Below are 26,534 nucleotides of genomic sequence, written 5' to 3' on the forward strand. Positions count from 1 at the left end.
ATCAAACCACTGTTCTCTCCACAGTTACATCTAGTTTTTATTTGATTTTATCTCAATGTCGTCTATGTTGGACATACAGAAAAACTAAAAAAGCAGTGTGAGATGGAAGCCTGAGGCTTTTCTTCCCCTCCCACCCACTTTCCTGGGTGGATTCTTTCCTGAGGAGCTGTCACTGCTGCAGCACTGCAGGGATGATGCACCAGCCAGTCTGAACACAAAGGCACAGCCCACAGCTCCGGACAGCTGGAGAGGAGAAAGTGGATCCGTGTGGAAGTCGGGGCCTATTCTTAGTGAACTTGGGAGACTGATGAGAGAGGTTGGCTGGAAACTTACTTGAGGAAAGTTTCTGAATGGGCATCTTCATCCCAGCTACCACTACAGCCCTGGTTTAATAAAAACAGGTTTGTAATGTTTTAAGTTGCAGAAAGCACCTGTATTACACAGCAGTGCAGGGCACGATGTCAGTTTTATTTTAATATTTTATGGTAAGGGAGAACATTCAGAGTTGATGTGTAGGCTTTGATGTCCTTGATGGAAGTAACGTCACTCATCAAAGAAGAGGGGGGCAATAAAGTAAGATGAGGTATTTCACCAGATGAAGAATTCTGTCCTGAGACAGCTGTAACCTCTGAGTCCCCTTCATGTTTTCCATATCCAATCACCTGGAAAAAAGCAACCAAAAGAAAAATTTAAATCTCATTCAATGTTCAAATTAAATTCAGACACTGAAATGCAATTCAGATAATTGTAAATGTAGAAAATGTGGATAACCACCATAGTAAAAATTATGTTACAGATCTTCCCTCCCACACCCTTACTCTGAAATTGTCACAGTTTGGCCTTCCAGAAGTTGGCAGCACAGAGCTGACAAACACTCACGTGTACACTGAGCACTTTCCTCTGGTTGCTTCTGTGAGCTTGGAACCAGCTGACCAGGTCTGATTGTGTAACAGACTTGAGAGCTTCAATCTGAAACCCACAGGAATGAGGTTTTAGTAGCACACTGGTGATTTAAGTATTTTTAAACATAAAAATGGTTTCTCTACGACTCTATCCTATTGGATAAAAGAACCTTTTTAAAATAACATGCAGGTTTAGAATCAGTGTGTCACAGTAGCATAAATCCAATTTATGCTTTGCATTGGAAACTGCTGCAAAAAACAACCTGCTTTTTGTGTTCTTTTTGGCATCACTTAACACAACCACAGCCACCCACCTCACGGGCCAGCCTGTCAAACAGGTACTGCTGGGTCACCACTTCATTCCAGTTCCTGTCCACTTCTTCTCCAAGGTGGGAATCTTCACATTCCTTCAGTTTTATCAAAGCTGTAACCTACATTGGAAAAAGACATAACAATTAGTTTCAAAAGGTTTTAAAACTCTCTTCATTTACCATCACATTCACTGCAGCTGGAAGAAAAGCCAAATTACATTAACAAGGTAGTTCAGTAGTTTCAAACTTGAATGTAAATGGCCAGAGAATGAATGTTTAGGGAACACTACAGAACAGAGAAAGAGGCATGATTTACAAGTGAGGCCTTTGTCCAGAAAACCTCAGAAAATTGCCAGGTAGTTGTAACTGAATTTTGCAGTTCAAAGAAGAGCTTTTCAAGATGAAATTTTACCTGGGTGTTAAAAGCCTCTTCGGTTAAATCCTTGATTTTCTCTTCAAAGCAAGAAAGAAACTCCTCTATTTTCCTGTCAACCAATTCAGAACTAAAAGAGAGTTAAATAATTAAATTAGGAAGGGAAAAAAAAAAACAAACAAAAAGCCAAAACCAACAAAACAATCCTGGGGTGTAAAGTAGCAGAACAGCCCCCTGACAGTAAGGGAAAGTTTGGGACAGGTTCTCTTCCCTTGTCTCCTGAAAAGCTCACAGCTGAGAAAACCCGGTGTTCGGTTTTCCCCAGTATCAGGGAAAAAAGCCAGTGTTCTGATTTTTTTTCTGTATTAAGTATTATTCAAACAGGGGCTTCAGGTAACCAGGCAGCCAGAGGAGCCACTACCCTGATGCTGTGGTATCCCCAGCTGCAGTCCTGAGCCTGCACACATTTATGGTGCATTGGATTAGGACTAAAAGAAAGAAAAACAATGTGATGTGATGGATCCCGAGGTCTCTGACACATTAAAACCTTCCCCGATGACACAGATCTCAGTAATGGAATTAGAGGCAGCAGTCCTCTCTGCTAATTAAACTTTCACTGACACAGCATTATTTTTCACAAGTTGCATACCTTTCAAATAACCTTTCACCTCTGGCAGGTCAAATACCTGTAATTCACCCCAGCTTTCAACAAAACCATAGTAGTGCTGTGTCTGCTGAAAGTGAGCCACAAGAACAGCTAGGCAGGATTTACAGGATTTGAGCTCTCCTGGCAGGATGGCTTCCAAAGGGCAGTGGGATATTTTACTGAGTCTTGGGATTACTTTTCCCTATTCAACTTGGGACTGCTGCAGTTTTCAGAACCTTAAGGCTATTGCTTTATTCAGGTGTTGGTTTTGAGTCAGGATTTTGTAACTGTCAGCAGTGTCCCTTCTGACATTCCCTTTGGGCTCTGACCTAACTCCCCTCATAGAATTAAGAAAACCCTCCCTGGCCCGAAACAGGCCAACTCTGAAATGAGAGCAGGTGCTCAGGTGTGACTCCCAGGGCTGGGAGTGATGAATATTCACCACAGAGCACTTACTTGTATTTAGTTGCCTGGGTTGCTACTGTGACAGAGAAGCCAAGGATCCCAGAAGTGTTCCTGCAGGTGGGGTACACGTGGTAGCTTAAAAGAAAGGATGAAACAATAAAGTTATTCCACAAGCACAATTAACTTTTCATTTGCATGACAAGCTACAAGTTAAAATTATGTTGGTACTTTTGACAGAAAAATCTCAAATCTAAATGTTCTGCATCACTGCACCTCAGTGTTTGCTCATCTTTAGGAAATCCTTTTAAGCTCGGCAGAGTATTTGTGTCCCTGCAAACTTAATTCAAGCAGAGTGACAGACCTATAGCTGTGAAAAGCCTGTTCCAGTTTCCTGAGGTAGTAGGGTGCCTCCAGGGAGGCTGCTCTGCACCACAGAGCCACTGTGAAAACAGCCCTGGGGAAAGGGAAGCTGACTGTGGAAGTGGAAGGAACAACTTTACACTGAATAATTCCAAGTTAACCCACTGGTAATAGATGCAATTCTTACAGGAACCAAAAGCAACTTGGCTTGCAGCTTGTATTGATGGGTGCTCTCGGTTTTGAGGTATGTTGCTGTTTCCATTACAATAATTCAGGAATTAGCCACTGTGCAGGAAGGATTTCCAGAGTAAAAATAAAATACCAGGGAACAGCAAAAGCAGGAGTGTAGGAGGTGGTGCAGGAGGATTCCTCCCCAGTGAACTCACCCAAGGGTCTGCTTGGTCCTCAGGAAGTCAAAGCAAGGCTCCTCCATGTGCATCTGGAACAGCACAAAGTGTTACACAGAAGTGACGCTCCCCTGAAGCCCCTCGTGGGCTCCCCATGGAACCCGGAGCACAGCAAGTGCTGCCTGTGCAGCCACAACCACTGAACTGAGAGGGCTCAGCACGGTGGGGTGGTAGCTCAGAGAACAGTCCCATCACTGCACAGTTTGGGGACCCCAACCCAAACACTCAGAGCTCAGTCAGAGGCAGCAATAGGTACACACTGTCCCCTTGGGACCATTTAGCCCCATGGCCTTGGCTCCAAGCACTGTTTTCAGGGAAGAGTTAGGAGACGCAAGCACTGACTTACCACAAGCAGCTCCATAAGGGTGTATTCCCTCAGGTTCCTGGCACCTGACTAGAAAGAGAATGAAGAATTTAGGGTGATTTCATGGATTTAAATGCCACAGTTCAGGTCAAGGTGACAGCTGTGCCACACACCTCAGCCTGAACTGCAGCACTGAGTGACAATTCACAGCAGGGACAAATGGGAAGTTCTGGTTTTCCCCAGGGGTCTCAGGAGAGTGGAGAAGAGATCATGAGATCAGAGGTGGGGACACCAGGACCATGGCACTAACCCAGCTATGGGCACTGGCACAGCCTGGGAGGGGAAGGTGCTGATTTCAGGGAACCCTACACACTGTGAGAGCCCACTGGGGTTTGGTCACAGGGGAAAGGGCCTGTGCTGACATGAGGTGTCTGCGTCCCCTCTGTAACATTCCTGCCCGCAGCTGCCAGAGGGAACAGGCCAGCACACCCCAAGCACACCTTACCTGGTAATAGACTGTCACCTCAGAGTTGGCATCACCTTTGTTGAGGGTTTTCACCTTACACAGCAGGTGGGTATTTGGCAAATCCACCACCCGGAACTGGACAGGGCAGGGATGAGCCAGGGGAGCGAACTGGAGTTTTCTGAGGGAATACAAACAGCAAAGTGTCAAAACACCCTCTCATGTCTTGGCCAAAACCAACATAACACCCAGATACTTCCACACTTGGTCTGACCTTATCTTCCCCTTCCCCAAAGCAGAACTATGTCTGCTTCAACTGCCGTGGTTAACAGTCACCTCCCACAAATACTGGAGGGAAGAAGGAAGTTTCTGCATCACTCCATCCTCTGGAAAAGACTCTTACCTTGATTATAGTTTCCACATAATAAGCAATTCAAGAGTCGAGATACTCACTGAACAACATAATTCAGAAAATCCTTTGCTTCCTAGGGGAGAAAACAAAAACATAAATTTTATTTAGGAGAGAATTATTACCTCAGTTCACAACCTCACACCACAGTGCTGAGAGAGTGACCCCCAAGCAAAGACCAGCTGAGCTCTGTTGTGCCACCTCCATCCCTGTCCCCTTGCCTTGTCCCAAATCCCTCCAGACTCCTCTGCACCACACTGCAAAGAGAAAGAGTCTCCACCCTGCTTTTTGCATGGTAACTTTGCCAAAAGGAGAAGGCACAAGCCAAAGAGATAGCACCAGCCATCCCAACAGCAAAGGGTGGACATAGGAAGGGATAAACCCTCTCCTGTGCATGAACCTGGAGCTCTGGGAAGGAAACACTACAGGTATCTGAACTCCCAAAGAGCACATTTTCTTTAGGAGACTTTAAACAGATCAAGGACAAACACCACCAGCTGGCACAAGCTTCCTGGCACAAATTGTAATTGTGGGTTTCTCTCCCATGCCACACACTGGCACACAGTGACACTGGATACAGGGAGCTAAGCCCCATTCCACCCTGTTTTATAAAGCCTGACAGGCCTATGTGTGCCCTAATCCCAGGGTAGAAGCCTTCAGTGAATACTTCAGGTCAAGACTGACCTGTGAGGTTTGACCAAACTGTACAGGCACAATCCAATTTCCAGGATAAATGCACTTTGAGGAAAGCCTCTCCCTGGGACACCAGTGTGGAAATTTCTCAATATCAAACATATCCATACACCAAACAACATAAAAAATGGTGGCAAGAGGAGAAACAGATTACAGGCATATATCTACTATATTTTTCCCTCTACACAATTTAAATCCAAATTCCTGGAAACTTCTGTTCAAGCTGACGACTATGGACTGCCCATTGGCCCATCCATACGAGCACTCCTGAAGTGCTAGAGGAGAAACTGCCCTGGCCCTAAAAGACTCCAGACTGCCAGTAGAGAAGCAGCAACCAGCTGGGGGGTGAGGTGTGTTACAGCACATTTTAAGCACTAGTGAGTGCACAGCAGCTGCCAGGGCTGTGCTTACTCTGCTCGTGAAGTTCCCTTGTACAAGACCCTCCACGAAGAGCTGGGACTTGAAAGCCCTGACGAAGTTGGAGAGGGAGTCGATGGAGAGGCCGTTCATCAGCGTCTGGTACTTGTCGATCATGGACCACCGGCCGTGCTCCAGGATCAGGAGACGCACATCCCTGCAGGGCAGGAAGGAAAACAGAACCATGGGACGTCAAGAGCTGTTCGATGCCGGAGATCCCATTTCTGACTGAGGGTTGTACTGGAGACAGGGAGAGGGTCCCCAGGAGCCCATGGGCTGGCTGTGCCCTCCCTCAGCACCCACTGCTGGCTCCAGGTCACTTCAGAAGAGCAGCTCCCTGGGTGTCCAACATGACCCCACGTCTGATACACTCCTGGAGCTACAAGGAAACCCTGGAACAAGCCCCTGTGAGCACAGAGCAGGGATCCCTGAGCTCTTCAGCTCAATCTCAAACTTGCTGTGCAGCTACTGTCTGCCCTCTCCCAGAACTCACTTGGCCAGAGTCTCAGGTTTGATGAGGATGTTGAAGTATGTTTTCTTCAGCTGCTCTGTTATCATTTCAAAAACTGCTGGAGTAAAGCTGAAGTCAGACAGGTAATCGATGATGAGCTGAAATAGAAGCTGTAAAAGAAAAATTTTAAGTTGAGGGTTTTTGCTGTTTTTTTTTTTTAAGAAGCAATTTCAACTTTATCCTGCATAATAATATAAAATCATCCCTATTTGGTCAACATAAGAGACATCCAGTGTTACTAAAGCACATTCCTCAATTCTGCCAGATGTTCTTCACTCAACAGTTCTATCCCAAATGACAGTCAGTTTCAGAAGGACAGCATTTTTATGCAGTGAATAAGCTCAATATCCCAAATCAATAGTAGTTTCCACATTCTATTGGAACAAACATAGCCTGGAACTCCAACATTTCTGTATTCAATATTCCAGTTTTTCCTTTGACTAGCACAGCGACATCACAACAGAGACGCATTCAGGATTAAAAAAGAGAATATTCAGTCCCTGCTGTTTGCCTATTTGGCTTTTTCTGTTAAACCTCACATTAAAAGGTGTGACAGACCATTGACAGTCTTATTAAAGCTCCAGTAAAGCTCTTGCAATGAACATTGGTGGCTGTCTCCTCTCAACCACTAAGTCCTCCCACGTCTTACATGGCCAGCATTTAGGGAATGGGAACAGGGATTCCCCAATCCTCTTAGCAAGCCAACAAAGAAAATCTGCACCCTAAATGAGTATGTTCAGAAGCCAGATCTCCAAAGTCAAACTGCAAACAAAACCTGTTTTCAGACGCCCTTCTTAGACAGCAAACAACCACAGCTTATAGATGGAGAGGCTCTAACACTCTCTGTGCACATGGAAGACTCAAAGTTCTTTTCATAAGAAAAGCTGTTAAAAGTGTTAATGAAGATACAGTCCTTAATTAAAGGAAGATTTCTCTTAAGTCAGCCAAAGATCGGTAATTTGAGCTTGTGTGAATTTATACATGTAAGCACAAGAAAAAGCACCACATTTGCTGCATTACCCTTAACAGAGACTCAAGTTTTGCCATTTAAAATACCCCATCTAAGCATTGAAAGCTCCAGCTGCTCAGAGAAAATGCACACACACTAAAAAGCAGAAGGCATAAAAGGCATAAAAGTATTGAGAAGATGAGAACTTACAGGTAGTTTGTGATTGAAGCCTTTCACCCGGATGACTAAGCCATACTCTCCAGCCACCAGCTTGTATTCCAACTGAGCTACGTCTGCTTCATAGGCTGGTTCTCCAAGGTTGTGGGAAAGGATGTTCACAAATGTATCAAACAAAACTATGCTGGAGGGAGAAGAGGGCAGAGAGTTAATAAGAAAGAAATAAAGGATGGAATAAAGATAAAAGTCAAGCCCAATGACTTTGATGGTACACACAGTGAGTTCTTGGATGGATACTTGAGTAAAATGAGATTCAAAAAGATGTTTTAAACAAACCCAGAAACAAAAGGCAGGTTTCCCTTTGTCCAGAAAGCACATGACACTATTTAAAAATTATTTGGACATTCAACTGTTCCTTGTAATGTATAAGATTCCAGCTTCAAAAGAGTTAAGATTTCTTCAAGGTAGGAACGCACATTGCAATGTGCCAATGCTGAAAACACTGAATAATCACAGAAAATGAAATTATTGTACTTTGTGTAAAGGAATGGGGGGCAGTCTTCAGTTATGCTGAAGACTTGAGTAATGAGATGATTTTTTTATCTCTCAAGATAATAATAATAATAATCTAGAGCAAATCAGGCTATACAACATGGAAAATGCAGTCCCTGTTCCCAGGTTTTTGCTAGTGCCCGGATTCCAATTTGAAGTTCAAACTAACAAAGCCCCAAGAAAACAGATTTATAAAGGCTTTCCCAAAACATGAGTTGTGCAGGTCTTGGCAGGCTTATGACAGACGCACTATGAAATTGGTTCCAAATGGCAATGGCAGGCTGAGACCAGCAAAGTGCAGCACACACAGAGCTGCAGCCAAGGTCTGCCTGACCCACAGCTGGTTTCCAGTGCTGCCAACAGCCCCTCCTACAGGCTCCCAGGCTGCTGGTTCAGGACAGGACTGTGGACTGCTCCTTTCAGGACCAGCTCCTTCTCTAAACACTTTGTTCTGGTACTTGCACTGCTACTGTTACATTATTTTTTCCAAACACACCCTGGGGAACAACACACCATTGAACTCCTACACATCTGTTTGCTACAGACAGGACCTGCTGCAGAACCACCCTCACCAAACTGCAGATAAAACCACAAGGAAAGTGTAAGAACATGAGAAAAGGACACCTTATTCTATTCCTGCTTAAAATTAATGTCTCTTCATGGTTTTTCACTAGGTATGGTAATTTAGTTACTCTGCAAGATAAGCATAAATAATATAATCCTCACTTCTCTGCAGATTGCTGTATCAATGGAGAGATCAGATGGAATCGAACATAACCTGGGGTGGAAAAAGAAACTTAAATGAGCAATTGTGTAATAAAAAGTGACAGCTTTCTAAAGTCAAATGTATTTAAGTCTAACGAAAATGGTCATTGAGCTGTAAGAATTTTTTTTCTTAAATATTGTCATCATTAAACATCTTCTCTTTCTCACTCCAAAAATCTTCCCTTAAAAACACCAAACATTAGAGAAAAAAGCTGTGCTTTGCAGAACACTAACTCACACGGCATGACCAATATAAACAGAAAAACTCCATAAACCTTCTGTCTAAGAGACACTAAAAATTGTGACATTATGCTTGAAAGCAGCAATATATTTTCCACATTTGTCTCAGATCCAGGCTATATTTTTATATTATATTTATTTTCATGTGTTCTTTCCTTCTCAAGCCCTTGTCTCAGCATCATATTTTGTCTGCCCAATCCTGTTCACAGCCAGTGTATCTCAGCGATTCCACTTTTCAACCAGAGGTATCAGCAGGGTTCCTTTGTTGCAGGTACTTTACCTGCTTCTCTTTTATTGTAGCTAATAAACATATCAAAAGGACCATGGAAGAGCTGACAGCAAGCACTTAGTTTAAATGGTGATTTGCCTTCAAATAAATTCCAGCTGGTAAAAACAGGGACTTGCTATTCAGAAAGCCCTCAGGCATTTACCTTTTGGGATTTTGAATTTATCATCCTTTCTGTACCAGAGACAGCCTTGTTGTGTGCTGAGTGTTTTGACTGGGTATTCTGTCTCAGGGCAGTCAGCAACTTTCAAAGCAAAGTCGGTGGCTAACAGAAAGAAAAACCAAACCAAAGTGGGTTAGTGGGTTTCACACACAACCAAAAATGCACCAAAGCCTTATATATCAAAAAATACCCTTTTCCCCTCCAGTTTTCTAAATCATTTGTGATAATGCTTTCCTGGACCCAAGGAACACCTATTTTTCAGTTCCACACCAGAATAGAGGCTCAGAAGCAGTGCAGGAGTGGTGATACTTCATTCCATCCAGGACACAAGTTCTGGATTTCATTTCATTTAGTTTTGGCAACAAAGCCAGATGGTATTTAGATGCTTTCAAAACCAGCAGGACTTAGCAAATAAAACTGCTCTTCTAAGGTATCTGGAGCTCTTTGTTAACTCTCAAGGCCTGTTGTTATGGATACATCATCTGTAAGTTTATACCTTAGAAAAATTCAGTTCTCACGTTTATAAACAAAAGAATATGAAATTAAATCCATGTGAACAGAGTGATCATGGTTTTTTAATTTGGAAAACCGGGTTGATGTTCAGATGTAAATTAAGATTGTTTCTAAACCACAGCAAATCCTCAAATTATTAGGGAAGAGTTCATTCATGCTCAGGTGCCTTACCTATGTATTTATTTTCTTCTGGAAGGTGTAAATCCTGATTTAACTCAAAGTCACTGGCCCATAAATCACTCCAGTACTTGTCAATATCTATTAAAAACAAGAAATGCATTCAGTTCAACAAGCAGGCAATGCTATCCTATTTCCTAAGCCAGTCATCTCATCTCTTTGCTGTCTCCGTGAAGATTTGCAGTATGATGGGAGTTTCTTAATGTCACCTGGCTCATTGTGACTCCTTCTAAATCCATTCCTACAAGATCTTCTGGAGCAGGACCGAAACAGTCCTATTAAAAAGCAAATGAAGCCTGCCTGCATTAGTAACCCAGCTACCACCACACCCTGTGCTTCTTTGCTGGGGTTCTTTCCCCTGTTCAGGACCAGAGTGGCAGCCAAGTGGAGGGCTTGGAGGGCTCACTGGGACTTCTACCTCCAAAAACAACTGCAGACTAGGGAGTGGGAATCAACTGCCACCAAACAAAGAACAATTATTGAGTGGCACAGAATATTTGACTAATGGTGGGCTCAGTAAAGCACTGAGGATTCAATTCCCTGCTTCCATTCACTTGTATGTTGTGTTGTCACCCTTTTACTGTCTCTACTGCATGAATCAGGCACTGCCTGAGTTTCTGCTGCTGTTTTACCTTCCACACTGTACTGTGTTCCAAACCACTTCTCTTTGAGGTGACACTGGCCTTCATTGGCAGCAGACAACAAAACCAGGTTGGCTCTCTCTGGGCTGAGCTGCTCCAGGGCAGCAGCAATGATCTGCAAGTTCAAGACAATATTGCAGCTCAAATGCAACTCTGGCTCTGCCTGACCCAGAAAAGACTTCTCAGTACAAATGCAGGAAGAATAAGAACATAACAAGCTTACCAAACAGGAGATTTGCTTTCTGAATACAAAAAGTGTTTCAATTAATACACAACCCGTGCCTGCATTATGCTTAATTACAAATGCCTATACACATGCCTCTATTATACAATATGCCCCATATTTTCCTTACATCAAAACATATAATCAGAGTTCAAAGCATATTTACCTCAGGCTTGTATTCAAACAAGAGCTGGTCTCCTGTCAGAAAATCCTCCTTCTGAAACAACTGCATGTTCTCACAAAGGCTTTCCACATAGTCAACAGGATCTGTCTGTAAGCAAATAAATGAAGCTATTTGTCACATAATTAGAAACCCAAAATATCAATTTTCTGTTCTGAGAAGAGCTTGACTAGTCAGGGATGTTGAGCATGAGTTGGATGCTGTGCTTGTTATGGCATTTAGTTTCAGTTATTGAATTAAATGTATTTCATAACCATATCTAATTCTCTGTCTCCTTTGAGAATTAGACAAATCATCTTGGTAGGAAAAACCTTGATTATGCAGTTTACAGTCATGGGATATACTAGGTTAAAGACCCAGCAGAATGCACTCCTTGCCTCCAGGGAACACAAGCACAGTCCTGCAATTCAAGATGTAAAGTGATCTGGAACCTGGAAAGTGCAAGGCAAGGAAATGCTGCTGCTGCACAAGTATCTCTGATTCTGCTCCTGTCCCACGTTCTCTGCCGTGATGCACAGTGAGAGGAAGAAGAGGTTCTCCTATTTGGACATGGAATACACATTGCTTTTTAAGAGCGTAAGGCTGCCTAGAGGACTAGGCTGCTCAGCTTCTTGCTCAGTGCTTTTGGGATTTTTGCACCAGCCAGCATCACACTGTAAAGACGATGGGTCAGATACAGACCATAATCAGCCTGAAAAGAGGGGAGTTTGACGTATCTGTGTCTTATAAACAACAGTGGAAAAATGACCAGGAATTTCTTAAGACGCTGTACACCTCAGGAAACATTAAACCTCTCCTGGGGCACTGCTTATCCCAAACCCATGTCTCTGGGACCATTATTCTTTAGGATTGCTCTTACTTTCCTGTTGAACTCAATGCATTCCATGGTTTCTAATAGTTATTGACAAGTACTGGAGTGACTGAAGTCAATGAAGTGAGGCTTCTCAAATTATCCAAACTGTGTTCTCTTCTTTAAAATTACAGCATAAGAAAGTGAAATTAGGAAAAAATATTGAAAAGCCCCAAACAATTTGCAGAGCATTAACAATGGGCACAGAACTTCACACACAAGGGCCTAATGACTAAAACTGAGAGAGAGCCTACCTAGCAGGTAGGTGAAATAGCAACACTTAATTCTGTTAAGGAAAAAGCCACAATACTTCTCTGCCTACAATACATATTCTTTCAGCAAAATGCAGCCTCATTAAGTGCACAATTTATTTCTGGTTGAACAGAACTTTGAAAATGTGTTCCAAAATGAAAACAAAATTCTTTTCATGGTTTACCTGCATCAACACAAAACTGGATAAATACCTGTTCCTGGTAGTGAAATTCATTAGCTTCAATCTTCTGTATTTCTTCCCATACTCTGCAAAGGAGGAAGAAGAGAATAAGAGTGGATTTTCTCCATTGTTCCACAACATTTATTAAGAATCAGAAAAAAGCAATCTTCTAGGAAGGGCATTAAAGGTGAGTTCAGTGATTCATTCAGGTACAAGACATAGAAGCCAGTATTAAATGTAATTTCCTTTCATCCAAAATGGCCTTTCTCAGCTGGCTGTTTTCTGAAGAGGAAGAGAGTTAACTAGAAAGAGTCAAAATCTGATACCAAATTAACATAAAGGTTGACATCAGAACACCACAGTCCTGACTTCCACAGATGTGGCTCAACAAATTTAAGAAATAAACACAAAACTGCACCCAACCTGGTGCAGTTCAGCTAGTTTCAGCTTACTAACATCAGAAATCAGATCACAATAAGTCAAACTAAAAGTACCAAGAGATAAGCATAAACATTTAGAAAATTCCTTTTTAAAACTTTAAAACTGACATATTTTCCCCAAGGACAAGCTTTACTACTGATGTTTATGCTCTAGTAATTCTAGAAAAAGTGCAAACACTACAAATAGACTAATGGAGAAGGACAATGTCACAAATATCCGAGGTACTGGCAAACACTTGCCTTTTATCTGGCCCCCTCTTCTGCAGCATCTTCACGTACTGAAATACAACATGGGCCACCTGCAGACAGAAAGGAACAGGGTCATTTTCCCAGACATTAGGAAAATGGTAAAAAAATTAGGTTGCAGTAAAACATACCTCATAGAAGTGCTTGTAACCTTCATCAGTCAAGGTCACAGAAATGCTGAAGATGGAGTAAGTGGAGTTCTGTTCAAATCCTGTCTCTCCATTTCCTCCATATAATGCAAGAGCCCAAAATCTATGGAAGAGTTAAAGCTACTTACTAATTAATCATTTCAGCTTTATTTGAGCTTAGTTACAACTAGCATATCATAGCTTTACTTCAGTGGTTTTCAATCCATCTACACTTTACACAAGGATCTTCCAACACAAAGATGTGAACCTCAGGATACAGAATTTAAGAAAAACAGTGAAAAAGCTAAGCTACCTTTTGGAGATCTCAAAGACCAGTCACAGATACTGCTGATCCATGGATCACAGACAAAAATCCATGCATTTTTTACTCAAGTCTACTGTCAACTCACAGAATACCACTAACAAAACACTGATACAAAAAGGCTGCTTTTATATCTATAGAAAATACATATACATACACTCAAATAGAGTTTATCTATATTTTAATGACAGCAAAGCATTTAATAACCATGCTTTAAAAATACATACTTTTTCCTAAGGAAAGAAAGAACACTGCCTTTGCCTTCATGTCCCACCAGCCAGGAAATATAATGAAGAGGTTTCACCCTAAAAGAAAGTTTGCAGGAGATTAGATGCCAGGAGGTAACACATTTCCCAGAATGAATTCAAATCACCAGGCTAATGACTAAAATATTCACTGTCTCTCTCTTCATGGCAAGTTTTGCATTAGGATGCAAGGCAGCATTAGGATGATAAGCTAAAAATGTGGGAGTTCAGAACATAATGACTGATCTGAGTCAGTGAGGAATGATGTTAAAATCAGCCATGTACAAATTCCACTCTATTAAAAGAACCATATCTGCATTGGTTTAATTCATTTTTAAAATGCCTGCCTAGTTGAACCAAAGTACTCTGTCACACAAGTAAATGTGATTCTTTGGTTTGTTGGGAAAGGCAACAAATTATTCACAGCATAAACACAGTAGAAGTAAAATGCAGCACCAGCATACCTGTAATACTGTTCTTGTGGGGGAAGTGCCCAAGTGATGGTCAATGAATGAACTTTCCTGATTGGAACAACTGAACACAAATAAACAGATTGAATATAAATACACACGAGCAGAGAGAGATAAGAAATTTTACATAATGCAGAAAGAATAGTTAAAAGTTATTCAAATGCACATAGAATTATTATACAAAGTATCTGGATCACGCAGAGAAAATCTGAAGTCAAGTATTCAGAACATTTAAATCTATTCCAACTTACCTCTGTAAAGCTTGTGAAATTCTGGGGTGTCGAAAGGCTGAGTCAGGTGGCCAAAGCTGGGTTTGGGTAAACCACTTAAAAGCAAAATGGAAGTGTGATGTTACTGGCAAGGATTAAAGCCTGCACTGAGATATTCAAAGACATAAGCACCACAGCTCTGACAGGACACCAGAGAGCCTGAAAATGGCCCTTAACCAAGGGTGCAGCCCAGGATCCACCCAGCAGTGGAGGCAACCTGGCCTCACCTGTACTGCCCACACAGCAGAGTCAGTAACGAGATTTGGGTACCACATCAGCACCTCCCTTTCCTTCTGTACAAGGCAGCACCAGCAAAAAACTTCCTTTTGGAAACCCAAGTACAGTAAACAACTTCCTAAGTTCATCCTGGATTCAAAGAACCCTGATGGATTGTCTTGTAGGGAAGGAGGAATGAGGACAATGGTGGTCAGGAGAGACAAATGTGTCTCTGTGTGGTATTAGGCTTTCATAAGTGCATTTCCAGGCACCACAGAAACAAACACCTTGCAAAAGCAGGAAATGGAAGGGGAAATAAAATGCTTTTCAAGTTAGCAAAGCTTTTCCAGAACTCCTTCTTTTAGACAGCACATTGCAGTGAACGATTAAAAAAGAAGATTAACTTCTAACCCATTGCCACTCTAAGGATGACACTGAAATTCCAGATATGGTGTTAATTAATTTTGCTTCTAATTATTTTTGACACAAAGCAAAGATAAGCAACGTAAAATGATAATCTAGGTTTGAATGTCTTATCACAAAATCAAGGTATCAGCACATATTAAGCAAACACTGCTTCAAGTTACCACCATATAGCTCACAGCCTAAATAATTGTTAAGCAGAAACAAAGTCTTCCTGGCACAATTAACTCTGGTCTTTAATTTACAAAGTTGCCTTTTTTTTTCCCCCAGATAAGAATGTTAATTAACAAATAGTCATTTTCTTATAGTTTCTCCAGTAAGGGATTTTTTCTAATGCCATTTTAAGAACAGATAATTTTATCATCTGTAATGTCTTTATGCATCAAAAGAATCTTACTTATTTGGGATCTCAGAGAAGATTTCTGTCACCCACTTTTCCAATGTATCCAGTGTTTCTAAAAAGGAGAGAAAAAAAGAAAGACAGAAATGCAATTTCCTGAAGATCTAAGACAAATTATCTTATCTCACCAGTTCAGTTATTTTAAAGAGGCTGCAAGTCAGTGTATTTGAAAAATGCAAAGTTCTAAATTATAAACTTCAAAGCTGTTGGTTTGAGCCAATTCTTAATATTCACTGTATCTGTGGTCATCGCTTTGGGTTTGTATATAATGCTGAAATCCCAGGCTGATACAACTGGGATTTAAAGTTCAGTAGTGTCTGGAGTGACAGTGAAGAGGAATTACTGTCTTAGGGATCTACAAAATCACCAAAACTTGCAATTCCTTCAACCACTCTCCAGATTATACACAGCAGTTTTCCCACTCGAATGCAGTCCTGCAGTGCTAAGGTTTTCTTCTCCCCATCCTCTTTTTTTAGAAGAACTGAGTCAATAACCAGAAGTTTAAGTTTTAAAATAAAAATTTGGAAATTGCTGGTTTAAGCAAGCATTCTGAATTCCCAAAGTGATGCTGCATATGGTCAACAGCAATAAAAAAGGCTGGATGAGATATGGGGAGGATTCACAGTTTGTTTTAACAGAGACAAAACCACAAAGTTGACCTGACTCGTTATCAGTTACCACCATTTTCCTCCCAACTACCAGAAGAAACACTGCAGTCCATCACCAGTTTAATGATTATTCATCAATGCCCTAAGTAGTTTACTGTCTAGACAGAAAATAAAAAGCAAAGGAGAAGAAAAGAAATCCTACCTCTATTATTACCATCTCCATTTTACAGATGGGAATTGCAATCAGTTTTAGCATTCAATAAAACCCCTCCCTAAGAACAAACCTAACTTGAATAACTTCTAAGAAATTCTTCTACTCTCAGCAGAAAAAACCCACAGGTCTGAAGCTCTTTGCTGAAATGAACTCAAATCCATTTGCATAGAATTTTTCAGTCTGTGTGGGAAAAAAATGAGAATCTCTATCCCTCCTAGAGAAACAAGACAACTGGAAGACAGAGTTTCAGTCTCTCACCACTTATGTGGAGGTTTACTGTTGATGGCAGAGAAATCAGTAGCATTAACTAATTTAACGGATCTGACTCTTCATTGCTACAAGATTATTTTTGAAATGCTATCTTTGAGATTTTACCTTCTGTGTTAATGTGGAACTATTCAAGACCTTCAGTTAAACGACTCTCAAGAAGTGGCAGGATGACAATAACACAGCACAATTGCTCAAGACTTGTTTCATTTGGAAATCAGGCTAAAATCTGCATATAAATACCCTCTGCAGGACTGGACAATCCACTAGAACGGTCTGGGCTGCAGCTGAACTGGTTCCAGAAGCACTACAACAACAGCAGCAATGAGGCTGTTTTTTAAGGAGCAACTGATGTTACCTTTAGACTGGACAACTAAAGTCATGTAGTGAGCAGAGTAGTGGCGTTGCCAGAATTCCCTCAGTCTGGTGTAGGTATCAATATTATTCATTTTGGGCTCATGTTTGAGTGTATCTGCATTACCTGGAAACATTAAAAGGTAGGCAGTTAGTTATCCAAGACCAGACATATCAAGAACTTATTTTCCTCCCTGAGTCATGGTAAAGCACATTAAAAATACCTAGTAGAAATCTGGAGTTAAAAGAATGTTAACTGAAATTTGATACCTTCCAATTTCTAGTTCTTACTGTAAAGCCAGTTGGTATTTCTATGGCAAGGAAAGACAGAGTCCTCTTGCATTATCAGATCACCCAATGTGTGTTGCCAGCTATTCCCTCAACAATGGAACTTGCAGAACAGCAGAGGAAAAAAGAGGGGGAAATATGATGTTCCGTGTATGTCACTATGGAAATTTATAAAAATTATCTACATTTCAAAGCTGGCCAACTCTAATACCCATCACACAGCAATTTACACAGCATGAGGGTGAGGGAGCTGGGACTGTATTGTCCCAGAGAGGAAGAACACATTTCCCTTCTGCTCCCCTGACATGGCTGTTAAGGTGTAACTTCTGCAAGTTCAACAGTGAATTACTTATTCTGTAAAGCCTCCTTAGACACATATCCAGAAATAATTTATCTTTCCAGAAAATTTTAATAGTAAAAAACCAAGTCTGAGCAAGACGGAGATGACTCAGAGAGCACCACCTTTATGTTAACAGAAAGCTACATGATTACACACCTCGGGCAACCCAGCTTTAACATCAGCAAAAAGCAGTATCAGAATGAAAACTATCTTAGAAAGGAGACAGCTGCTTTTATTTCCAACCATTTTACTGTAAAATGAATAATTGCTCTAATACATCTGAGCAAGGCTAGTGCTTGCTGTGATAAGATAGTTCATGTTAGTGCATCTAACCACTCAAACTTTTAAGTGGTTAAAAGTTTAACTATTTTCACCACTTTATAACATAAATACAGGACTTACCCCAAAAAAATTTCTTCATAGGATGTCCAGGCCTGGCAAGACTCCCAAATAACATCTCTTTTCTGTTTGCATCAGAGGGCCTTGCTAGTTGATACTCTATTAATTTAAAGAATTTGCAGTGACATGCATCAACATTTGAGGTCATGTTCCCCCAAAACAAAGCAAAAATCCCAGCCAAACTGACAAGGAGATACACCACAGAGATGCAGCATGGAATTTGTTTTAATGTATGATGAAATAGTGAAATAGGTTGAAAAAAGGACTTGCTAGCAGTAATAAGAGGAAAAACATAGTTCATTGCTGAGAAGAAAGAAAAGGATAAGAAGGAAGTGTATGTAAAGCTCCAACTTGTCCTGTCTGAATGCTCTCAATATGTTAAATTCAATGGGGATAAAAGGCCAGAAATATTATACAAGATCAGGCCCTGCAGCAAGAGCCAGAGAACAATTACAAACCTGCTACTACCATGCATCACACAGAACAACCTCTAGCCTCGTAATAAGAAATTGAAAGCTGAGCAAGATCGTTTCCAAAAATGCAGTTTCACGTTCGGTTTACACTAATCTAAATGTGGGACTCTGCCAAAATCAAGAATTCACCCTCCTGAACTGCATTTTCCCGTTGCTGTTTTTGCTGGTAATAAGGAACATGCAGAGCAGAGCTGAACAGTAATTCTTCTGGCTGGGTTATCCCACGGGCAGTTCAGGAGCTGACACCATTCACTGGGCAGCACATTCCCCCTGTCAGTCCAAGGGAAGGACAGGTTTTGCACCATGAAGGTGTAAATTGGCTTAAGCTGTTGAAGAACCACACCTTAACTCAAAGGCAGGTCCTTGTTTACACTGACACTTACCTAAATTTAAAGATCAAACTGCCCATCTTTCCTTGCCAGAAGACAGATGAAGATGATGACTTGGAATAAACATTTGAACCAGTTGGTATATCTGCCAATAACACTTTTTTTCTAAAACAGTGAAGTTCTATAGGCAATCTGGGAGTATTCATCACATACAAGGAAATCAACACTCTACTCACTTCTGTGCCTTGTTTAGTTTCCTTCTGGGAAGCGATTTTGTAGTTATTCAAGCATTAGAATAAGAAGATAAGTAAAATCACCTCAACTTATTGTATTAACTCCATATATGACCGGAGAGAGCACTGGAATTATGCTGGAGCCAAAGGCATGTTGTTCACTGCAGAGCATCCAAATGATCATGTAAGTGCCCTGCCAGTTACTGCCAAACCACTTCAAATTATTAATTTCTACTACAAGAAATGAGAGGGTAAACTCTCACAGTGATGCCACTACATTCAGTCTTTCTCCTCTAACAACCACTGACGTCCACAGAACTTCAGCTGAAGAGTTTAACCTCTCTGACAAGTTAGGTGAACTTGACTGAAGTGCTCAGAAGGGTAGTCCAACATAGAAACCAATAAATAGTGTTACAAAGTAGGTTTTAAGAAGATGGGCTAAACACACAGGAAAAGATTCTCTTACTTACCGCTGTCTACAGCCTCCACTTCTCGATCTATTGCATCCCTGATCATTAATGGATGAATAAAGAACTGTGCCCACCTACGGAACAGAAAAATTCATATACTTTTCTTCAGGGTCTATTAGGCTAAGGCAAAACCCCCAGCAGTTAAACCCAACATCTACTATTTTGGTTTCTAAAGTTGCTTGTATTACAAATGATGCAATTCTTGACTGCACTGTCTTAAAGAAAGATAAAAGCCCATTTTGTGATACCATGAAAAACCAAAGAGCAGGGCTTCCAGGCTCCATAAAGTGGGACTGAATTGGTTGGATACAGCAGGATATGACACTAATGGGTGCAGGGTATCTGCCTTTACACCCTAAGAATGTTCACACCATTTAAATAATAAAATAGTAAATTTAAATAACACTTGGTAAAATGTGCAGACGCTTGCTCTTGGTGTCATCACAGGAATGTTTTTTGATCAAAGTAAATTTGCAGTGGAGTCTCCTCTCCTCCTGAGATATTTTACAGCATCAAGAACACTCAGCTGTGCCCCCATGAATAAGTAATTCCTCTCACTGAAGAAAACCATGCCAAGAAAACCATGTGGAGCTCTGCTGTCCCAACATATCCCACAGCACAGAAGAGCAAGTTAAACACTTTCTGACTAAAAAGACACATACAGCAGTGATTAACCTGGCTTGGGTTAAATGTCTCCTTTTGAGGCACACATTGTACTGTTACTTTAAAGGCTGCCATCCCACCCATCCCCAGGGATCACACTTGGAAACAAACTAACAGAATATGAAAAAATAGTAACTCTAATCAGGACAGATATTTCAAAGGATGAGTCACTGGGATTCTGGGAGTACTTCCCCTCTGATCAGTGGTCACATTGCATAACATTTCTTCTATCATCAATGCTACCAGTTTAAGGGTGCCAAAACAATCAAAAAGCTGTATGCATTTAAGACTTACACATGGATTCGACATAATCCCACAGTGGCTACACCAGCATTACCTCAAAAAACAGCAACACACCCTGTGGGAAATAGTATTTCCACATATTCTGTATCACTGCTGTAGTGCAGGTACCTATGGCAGCTCACCAACAGCCTCGGTCACCCCAAAATGAAGAACTGCAAAACTACACCCAAGCTCCTGAGGCACATACAAACGTTAATTAACACCTAACCACCATTTATATAAAGTTACCTGTCCAGGGCTTCTTTGAAGTACTTCCTCTGCACATCAAACTGGAAGACCGTCCGCTCGCAGTCGGTCGAAGCGTTGTCACCGCCCCCGTGTTTCTTCAGGAACGCATCGAACCCGTTCTCATCTGGGTACTTCAAACTGCCCATGAAAACCACTGCAACAAAAACCAGCAACATTACCCACATGACATTAACTGGTTATTCCTATGGCAACCCCTCCTCAGCACAGTGTTACCTACAACTGACCCAAAGCTCACACACAGGGGGTAACTACCAAATACCAACAGCCTGTGTGATGTGCCCAGGAAATGCTGTACTTTGCCTCTAACTGTGCCTGGCCTCAGTCAGGCAAGGACAATATGTTGTGACACATCTGGACAGAAACTTTGTGTGCCCATATTACTAATTCATCACCTCTGACTAGGGAGATAAAGGTCTGTAGCTCCAGCCTGGTTTATAAAGCCATGGGTAACATGGTTCCTCTGAATTTTAACGGATAACAAAGAATCTTCGTACAAGCTAATGCGTGGCTTGCCAAAGGGTATGAGACACCTCCTCCCATATTAAGAGTTCCATACTAAGTCAGTATTTTTATAAAATCACACACTCATGAAAATAAATTCTCAAATAGCCAAAATAGGAAATTATATATAATATTAAATATTACAGACATCCTGAGCTACATAGCACTCATTTAGCACTGAAGCTGGGGAAGATGAAATAGGAGCAGATACATACTATGTTCCAGGAAGTGTGCTAATCCAGGCAGATCTTCAGGATCAGAGAAGCTGCCAACAGCAACACAGAGGGCTGCTGCAGACTAGAGAAAATACAACACTCTCAGTAAAAGTGACTTCAAGGAACATTTCAGGAAAATGACAGAAGTGTAAGATGAATCAATCAGGACAGGCACAATAAAAAGGTCTAGTCTGAATGCCTAATCACAAGGCTTCAGACCTCAGGAAAGCTCACTATATATTTTTTCAGCCTACAGCTTAAAGTACATACCTGCTTTTCTGAACAGCCTCTCTTTCTTGTCTCTTCCTTTTCAGCCAGCTCTTCTAATTCACTGTCATCAGAACCATTGAAATCCTCATTATCTCCATTACTGTCCTCACTCTCATCCCCCTCATCACAGTCCTCATCATCAAAACCTTCTCTACCATCTTCGATCTCAGCTCCAGAATCATCATATTCATCACTTCCCTCTTCAGATTCATCCTCATCATCATCATTGTCCTCTTCCTCCTCCTCCTCCTCCTCTGAAGATGTTGGGGCACCGTCCAAGTAATTCAAATCCGAAATCAAAAGTGCACATAAGCCATTTTGCAGTTTGATATACCTGAAAGAATAATTATTTACAATGAATACGTTCATCTCCTAAATCTGAATTTTCAGAATCACAAAAGTTTCATCATTTCCTATAATAGTTCTGTGCTCTTCAAGTGAGAGCGATTTCCTAATGAAAATCTAAAGGTAGCTAAGACTGTGAGCAGTTTTACAGCAGGAAAATAAAAAACTCTTCTGCTATTCAACAGCTGTAAGAATGAGCAGTAGTTCAGGGCAGCAGCAGAAGCCCTTCACCCCATAAGGTCAAACACACTGATTTTGACTTTTTCTTCTTCCTTTGTGAAACTTTTAAGCTACTAGCACTCACTTCATGTACTCAGAATAGGCAAACCCAAACTTCAATAGTCTGTTATGCTTGTCAGGCTCTCAGAAACAAATATTACATGACAGAATGAAGATCTTAGTCCTTGCCTCTAAGTAGGTCCCAGAGACTCCATTTGATTTTATTTGATCAATGTTTGTATTAAATGGGGTCCACAGATCTAGCAGGCATGTGTTAGAAAAGACAGAGCTCCTCTGCAGGCTCCATAAAACAAGTCACAGAGGGTTGGCTGGGTTACTATCAAGAAGCAATAAAGAGTTCTCTGTGTGTGCGTTTACACAGAATTTTTCATATATGTGTGTGCATATATATGTAAATAAAACCCCACAAGCCCGCTGTGCACCATTCTACAGCTTTTCATACTGGAGACTGCAAGCACCAATGCTCTGCACTACAAGAGCCCTCAGCAGTATTCATTTCCCATCAGATCTGGAGTAGATAGTCACAACTGGTCAAATTAGCCAGAGCACCCCTCCCAGGAGCTTGCACTGGTTAGTACACGAGGTGCAGAAAGGAAGGAATGCTGGATCCAGAAAATACTTCATCCATTCTCTGAACTAGTGTGATACAGACAAGTGGTATCTAATCCAGAAAAAAACCCCAAACCAACAAACCAGAAAAAAACCAAACCCAAACCCAAACCAAAACAAACAAAAAACCCCCCAAACAAACCCCAAACAAAAACAAAAACCCCAAACCCAACAAAACAAACAAACAAAAAAATCCAACTAGAATAAAACAAACCCATGGTCACACCCCACACTCCCAGAAAAATCTGAGTTCCAGAGCACAGAATTACGGACTAGTTTGTTTTGAAAGGGGCCTTTTGAGGTCATTTAGTCCAGCGCCTGAGTTAATATCAGATCAGAACTTTGCAATGTGGACTACTACAGCTCTTGGACTACTGAGTCTATGCAAAAAAGGTAACGAACAAATGTTTAGTAGTTGTGTAAAGTTCATGAATCATGACCAGTCTCCAAGGGGAAGTGACAGCGTTTGCTCTAGGCCAGCAGGAACACACCCAGTTTGCTGCAGGACTGCTGAGCAGGACAAGTCTGCTCCAATCCAAGGCACGAGTGCACTCTGGCTCGTTCAAACTGCAGCACAGAGCGTGTAACCTGCAGAGGTGCTCTGACCAACTGCAGGAGGCACAGATAGTGCACATCCACGCTAATGTCTGGGAGCAAAATTAATCCTCCATACATTCTGAAAGCCTGTCTGCTAACCATTTCCATCATGTCCATATGTCACACTCCTAAATGTACAAAGGGGCCTAAAATATACACTGTACACTCTGAGCAGCTCAGAGCCAGAGCCCCAGACAGCGACAAGCTAAGGCTGCAGCATCTTCCAGCACAATCAGCATCTCCTTCTCCTCCACAACAACTCTCTGCCTCAGGTTCTCCCATGGAGAACACCGGCCTCCCAGGGATCAGTCACAGAAAGCAGAGAACAGAATGGGGCTATTCTCCCAGAGGAACAGTGTGCCATAAAGCTGCTCAGCCAGGTGTATCCAGTAGCTCCTGCTGATCCTTTCCACACACCCCCTTTAAGCTCATGGAGTAGATTACCCTAATTTGACATTACTCATCTGGAGGCTCGTGGGTGTTGCACACAGGACAGAAAGCACCAGCATCAAGGACAGGACTGAACCAGTTGCTGGTGGAGGCTCTCAGATTTCACTCCAGGACAATCTAGAACAGTTTAGGTCATACTGATCAGAGGCACCACCGACATAGGTGTTCTTTACTTTTTCCATGTTTCAGTCCAATGGAAAAGGACAAATGTAACCAATACATAAGTATCCATTAGTATGCAAATCACAGTAAAAAAAATACAATCACATAAGGTAGAAATAGAAGCAAGCACAGTCCAATTGCTTTTTTGAAGGACTATACAGGCACTGATGCAAATAAGGTTTAAATATAAAATAAAATTCAAATTCTTAAAAGTACTCTTTAAACATCCTGGGTAAGTTTAAACAGGATTGTTCTCACACAGCAATTTTTCTTATATTAATGACAATTGTTTAGAAGTTAAGATTTAAATACATACCAGTGTATGGTAAACACTGAGAAATGTTGTAATTTCCCAAATTACAAGCAATACAAGCCCATGAAATTCCACATGTAGATGAATTTAAATAAAACATATATTTCTGGTAAATACAACTACCCAATTACAGCTCTAATGAGCAAACCTAACTCTTATTATGACAATTATTTTGTCCCAACAAACTCACTTCTGAAAATACATCCTGCAATCTCTGTCAGAGCTCTTTTGGTTTTTGTGATCACTGTATCTGAGAAGGTAAAATATGACATTTTTCACTAAGTTAAGCTTGATGTCACCCTTATCCTATAAGCAAACACACTCTCCAAATGTCTATGTGCAGAGAAGGTTCCTGAGCATCAAAAAGGGTAGTGACAGCCTTCAATGGATTTCCCAAGCTTCATTCACCAGTGTGCTGCTTCAGGTAGCAAAGGTAGAAGTTCCCTGAGCTGACAGCATCTGTAGCTGCTAGTTTTGCAGGAAGACAGCCTGCCACAAAGTAGCAAGAGTAAGAATGCCATCAGGAGAGGTAGGCAGAGGAAGCAGCAAGGAAGTAGGGCAAGAAGGGAGGGAGCAAGTTTCTCCCTAAGCCAATGGGCATAGTCCTCTTCAGGCAGCCAGCAGGGAATTTCACTGTCAACCAATGTCACTGCAAATCCAAAACTCAGTTCCAGGCTCAGGCAGCAGATTCTCCACTGGCTGCACAGATTAGACATCAGGAAAAGCAAAAATTTAAAAAAAAAAAGGCAATTCTAACAAGGGCTGGATCATCTTCTGCCTAACAGAAGATGAAGCGTCCCTTCAAGAATAAACTGTCTTACAGCATCCAAAGAGCTCAATCCCAGCTGGTTCTCGTCCCAGTCCCTTGCTGTGTCTGGGCCACGGACACTGCGAGCTCAGGGAAGGTGATCCTTTTCATCACTTCCCGGGGTATTACTCGGATATATTCAAATAAAAACACAAGCAAAACGGCAGCCTAAAGGCACTGTGCCTCAACTCGCAGATATGTCTGTGTTAAAACTTGGAGGCTCATTTAAAACAGGAAGAGTTTTAGAGGCTGTTTTAAAGTCGGGATCTGCTCTGAAAATACTTCAACCGCATCCTGCACTTCAGCTGAACGCTTTCGGCGAGGGGCTGCGAACCAACAATTAATTGGGAATTGCTGTGCCTGGCGAACCTCCTCGCCCGCACAGAAGCCGATCCCCCGGCCTGTGCCAGCCCCAGCCCCGCTCCCGCACCGCCCATCCCCAGCAGGAGCACACCCGCGAACCCCCAGCCTCCTTTAAACAGACAGGCCCCCATCTCCCCCCGGCACCGGAACCAGCCCGAAGTCCAGCGGTGCCTGGGACACGGGGCAGACCCCGTCCCGTCCCACCGAGCCTCGTCCTCCCCCGCCGCCCTCACCGGTACTGCTTGGGGTCACTGGGGGACTTGACGATGTCGGGGTCGCCCAGGTTGTGGCCGGGGCCGCCCGCCCCGCGCTCCTCTTCCTCGTCCCCGTGAGGCGAGCGGCCCCCGGCGTCGCGGCCGCCCTCCGCGGCCTGCTGCTGTCCCACGGCCAGCTCGGGGCTGCCGTAGCCGCACGTCGCCTTGTTCCTGCCGGGCATGGCGGCGGCGGCGGTGCCGCTGCCCCACAGCGGCCGCACAACGGCCCGAGCCGGGCGCCCGCCCCCCGCCCGCCCGCGGGGACCCCCGGCCGCCGCCCGCCCGCTCCGAGCGAGGGCGGCCGCCAGAATGCGCACGCGCATGGCCGCGGCGCGCTCCGATTGGCGGAGAGGCGGCTGCCAGGCGTGAGGGAAACCATGGATGGGGGAGAGGAAAGAAGAGGAGGGGACATACGACCCCGTTCAGGAGTTGGGAGCAGCGCGCGGAGAAATCAGAGCGGCCAGGATGAGGCGGGAGAACGGAGGCAGATGGCGGGGGCTGCTCGCTGCGCCGTCGAGTGACATGTGCGCCTGCCCGCCGGCTGAGCTGCCCCCCCCCCGCTCTGGCGTTGGAATAGTCCAACAGCAGGCTGGTGGGAGCCGGCGACTTCCTCTCATTGCCTTCACCGATTGGTCCACCCCGCTGTCGCTCACTCTGGCAGGACCAATCACCTGGCCCAGGCCGGGTGTGGGGCAGCGCTGGGCTCA

The 26,534-nt window shown here is 42.6% G+C and overlaps 1 protein-coding gene across 1 annotated transcript; it reads right to left on the reverse strand.

Annotated features, from left to right (window-relative positions):
* Positions 1-19: 19 nt before the first annotated feature.
* On the reverse strand, positions 20-26,165 carry NRDC (nardilysin convertase). The gene is made up of 31 exons (XM_027739405.2): positions 25,807-26,165; positions 21,687-22,020; positions 21,417-21,498; positions 20,680-20,833; positions 19,486-19,559; positions 17,984-18,079; positions 16,958-17,080; positions 15,508-15,565; positions 14,454-14,527; positions 14,197-14,266; positions 13,715-13,792; positions 13,169-13,289; positions 13,032-13,090; positions 12,383-12,437; positions 11,054-11,158; positions 10,656-10,779; positions 10,018-10,104; positions 9,316-9,435; positions 8,606-8,657; positions 7,361-7,511; positions 6,184-6,311; positions 5,685-5,847; positions 4,625-4,656; positions 4,214-4,352; positions 3,751-3,798; positions 3,384-3,436; positions 2,689-2,772; positions 1,626-1,716; positions 1,217-1,333; positions 880-969; positions 20-662 (listed from the first exon to the last, which is right to left on the reverse strand). The coding sequence occupies exons 1-31, from the start codon at positions 26,148-26,150 to the stop codon at positions 468-470; spliced, it is 3,501 nt and encodes a 1,166-aa protein (XP_027595206.1). The 5' UTR covers positions 26,151-26,165; the 3' UTR covers positions 20-467.
* Positions 26,166-26,534: the final 369 nt, after the last annotated feature.

Source organism: Pipra filicauda, unplaced genomic scaffold, assembly GCF_003945595.2.
Source record: "Pipra filicauda isolate LSUMZ 115617 unplaced genomic scaffold, ASM394559v2 scaffold19_size4547281_pilon, whole genome shotgun sequence".
Taxonomy (NCBI): Eukaryota; Metazoa; Chordata; class Aves; order Passeriformes; family Pipridae; genus Pipra; species Pipra filicauda.